Here is a 3213-nt window from a genome sequence, read left to right on the forward strand (position 1 = left end):
AGTGGCTGGAGGGTGAAGCCTCTGTTCTTTTGGATAAGCTTTAAGGGAAAGCTTCAGTAAAAGCCTCAGCAAAAGACAAACGAGGGTGGGGTTCTGTCTCTGGTTCGTATTCTGCTGCTGAAGGATACAAAAGTATTATGGCAATCCCGAATGTTCCCCCAAATCCGGCTCAATGTCATTTTATTTGGGATTCCCCCTCTCTTCCCAAAATTGATTTCTTCTGCTGGACATTAGCCCACAATAGTATTCTCACTCGAGATAATCTCCGTAGGCGCGGAATGGAAGGACCATCTTGGTGTATTCCTTGCAAGTCAGAGGAAGAAACAGCTGATCACCTGTTCTTAACCTGCCCTTTTGCATCAGAAGTCTGGAAGGGGGTTCTCATGCTAAATTCTGATAATTTCGAGCTCCCTAGGAACATCCAACACCTTTTCCAGTCTTGGAGCAAATTATCTCCGTATGGTCTTTCCAAAAATATCCTCCTCAAAAATTGTTGGCTCTGGATCCCCAAGTTCGTTTGTTGGAAGCTGTGGCTGGAAAGGAATAACAGACTTTTCAGAAATGAAAGCTGCAACCCGATCAATGTCATCACCAAAGTTAAAGCTCTTTTAGGAGAAACTCTGGATGCCAGCTCTGCCAAAAAATCTGGGAAAGCCCTGAACAGAGAAGAGGAACTCTGGCTGAATGGTTTGGTCCCAAACCATAAAGATTGTGCTACCATCGCCACCAACGTTCCCTCCAATTGGGAAATCAAGCTGGAGCAGCAAGAGTTCATTAAATGGAGGTCGGCTCTGAATGAGCATTGCCTGTTTTTTGATGGGGCCTCCAAAGGCAACCCCGGTTTCGCAGGAGGCGGCGGAGTTCTTTTGTGTCCGGATGGCTCTGAGGTGTTAAGGTTTGCTTGGGGTTTAGGCAAGGAATCCAACAACAGAGCGGAGGCTCTGGCTTTGTGGCAGGGGCTCTCTCAAGCGATCAAAGGCAACGTTCGTTCCATTTCAGTCTTCGGGGACTCCAGGATTATTATCCAGGCTCTGCAATCCAAAAAGAATCCTTCTCAGCTCCACTTATCAACCATCCTCCGGAGAATCAGACTTTTATTGCCCAAATTCCACAAGATCTCCTTCTATCACATCCTTAGGAATTTAAACTCCCAAGTAGATATGGAAGCCAACCAAGGCGTTCTGCGAAGCAAAAGTTCGCTGTCAGTTAACCAGGTCGATTGCTTCTGCAACATCCCCTAAGAAGTGCTCCCTGGATCCTTTGCTGCTGACTTATCGCCCTGATTTTTTTCTCTGTTGTAAGTGCAACCAAAAGATTAATAAGAAGAGCGCATATCGTGGTGTTCTGGGACTGATGAATCTATCTGCTGCTCTGGAGAGATCCTTTGCCTCTAGGCCCATTCAGCATCCAGCGAACTGCTACAGAACTGAAGGTAAAGCGCTGATGTTTCCATTGATTTCTGCCGATAGTCTCCAGCAGTGGGATGTTTTCTATCTCCGATTGGCAATGTTTTGTAATAGCTGGAAAAACAGGCCCTCGGTTAGTTTCCAGAAAAGTGTTGTATTCACTTTTTGCCTTAACGCTGGCGCCTTTTAATAAAATTAACCGTTTTTGTCTAAAAAAAAAACAATAGTGGGCTTCTATGGGGCACAATAGTAACAATATGGGGACTACATGGGTATAAAAATATGATAAGGGGGTTGTACTAATAACAATAAGGGGTTACACTAGTAGTATAGGGGCCTAACAAAGACATGTAAATGTTTACCTTTAACAAAACCTTGTGTCTATTGCATTATTTAGGTGATAAGTATGGAAAAAAGGGAAGAAATATAGGCAAAAATAGTGGCAAGGTAAGACAGTCCTTGGACTCTACATTCCCCCATGTTGGATGTTTTGTATGTCCTCATACAATTCATCATTTTCATTCACTTGTTCCTTCTGATCATCACCTCCAAGATTCATTTTCCTCTTCTTTATGGCAACCACTCACATCCTTGGCTTTCTCATGAGGATTTTATATTTTAAGTTGATAATTTCTCTTTGCATTGCCCTATTTTCCTTCTTCAACTTTTTGTTCTTTTTGTACAACAAACTCAAATGAAGGATGAGGTTGTCACATTTTGCAATTTGAATCTCACTCTATGCCTTCATGTCTGATTTTCATTCTTGAGATGCTTGGTCAATGTCTCGAGCTCAAAAGTCTCTTGCTTTAAAACATTTGATGCTGAAGGTTCTTATGGTTCATTGAATTGATTTCTCCCTTCTCCTTGACTTTGAATTGTTTCTTTAGTTGTTGTCTCTTTTCTTTATAATGACTCTATGTAGTCATAAATCTCTTTTTGAACAAGGTCAACACCTAGACTATGCACTGGGCTACTTAGAGGTGAACTGCAAGGTTGTGGTGACACTCTCGATGATAATTTTGGTTATCCTCTTGGGGAACCTTTAGGGTTTTTAGTTGGCTCACTTTCCTCGAGATAAATGTATTCCGTAGCTTCTGAGACTGCTTGTTGCACTGTGCTCAACCTTGTACTCCTCCTTAGTCCCGAGGTCTATAATCCTTGTCCTTTCCTTCTTTTGGTTTTTGGCTTTTCTTCTCGAGGAATGGTCCTAGTTTGTGGTAAATCCTCTATTCTTTTGCTAGCTTTATTTCATCTAAGATTTCCCTTCTTCATTTTCTGTAAAATATCCACTATGGGTAGTTCATCTTCTAATAATTCCGGTTGATTCTGGGGTTCCTATTCTTTTATTACTTCCATTGTTCTCTTCCTTCCCGTGAGGGTCGTACTGCTACTAGGTTGTTCAGGAGATCTTTCCTCAAAATGGTTCCTCACCAGAAACTTTTCCCAATAATCCCCTACACTCCGAAGGTAGAACTCAAACAATGTCTTTATCAAGCCATGATGATACATGGTATTATCTATGAAATGAATTTTCTTTTGAACGTTCATGGACATTTTTCTTGAGACTATGCAAGAGAAAATAAGGAAGAATCATCTGGTGATCTTCAAGAAAATGCATCATTATCCTAACATGGTAGAAATACATATATCCAAACTGACCCTCACAAGTGATAAATTTTTGAAGTACAAGTATTAAATTTCTCCATTTACTCTTAAGCGTTGTACTAGGAATACCTTTCTTGAAGATAGTGGTGTCCATATTTGGATTTTTCAGGAAGACCTTCCAATCTTGTCCATGGATTCCCCT

General features: G+C 41.3%; 1 protein-coding gene across 1 annotated transcript; it reads left to right on the top strand.

Moving 5' to 3' along the window:
* Positions 1-278: 278 nt before the first annotated feature.
* LOC149161473 (uncharacterized) lies at positions 279-1241 on the top strand. The gene has a single exon (XM_089434892.1). The coding sequence runs from the start codon at positions 279-281 to the stop codon at positions 1239-1241; it is 963 nt and encodes a 320-aa protein (XP_089291018.1).
* Positions 1242-3213: the final 1972 nt, after the last annotated feature.

Source organism: Pinus tabuliformis, chromosome 5_2, assembly GCF_031772625.1.
Source record: "Pinus tabuliformis cultivar Carrire ecotype Pingquan chromosome 5_2, CPIR1, whole genome shotgun sequence".
Lineage (NCBI taxonomy): Eukaryota > Viridiplantae > Streptophyta > Pinopsida > Pinales > Pinaceae > Pinus > Pinus tabuliformis.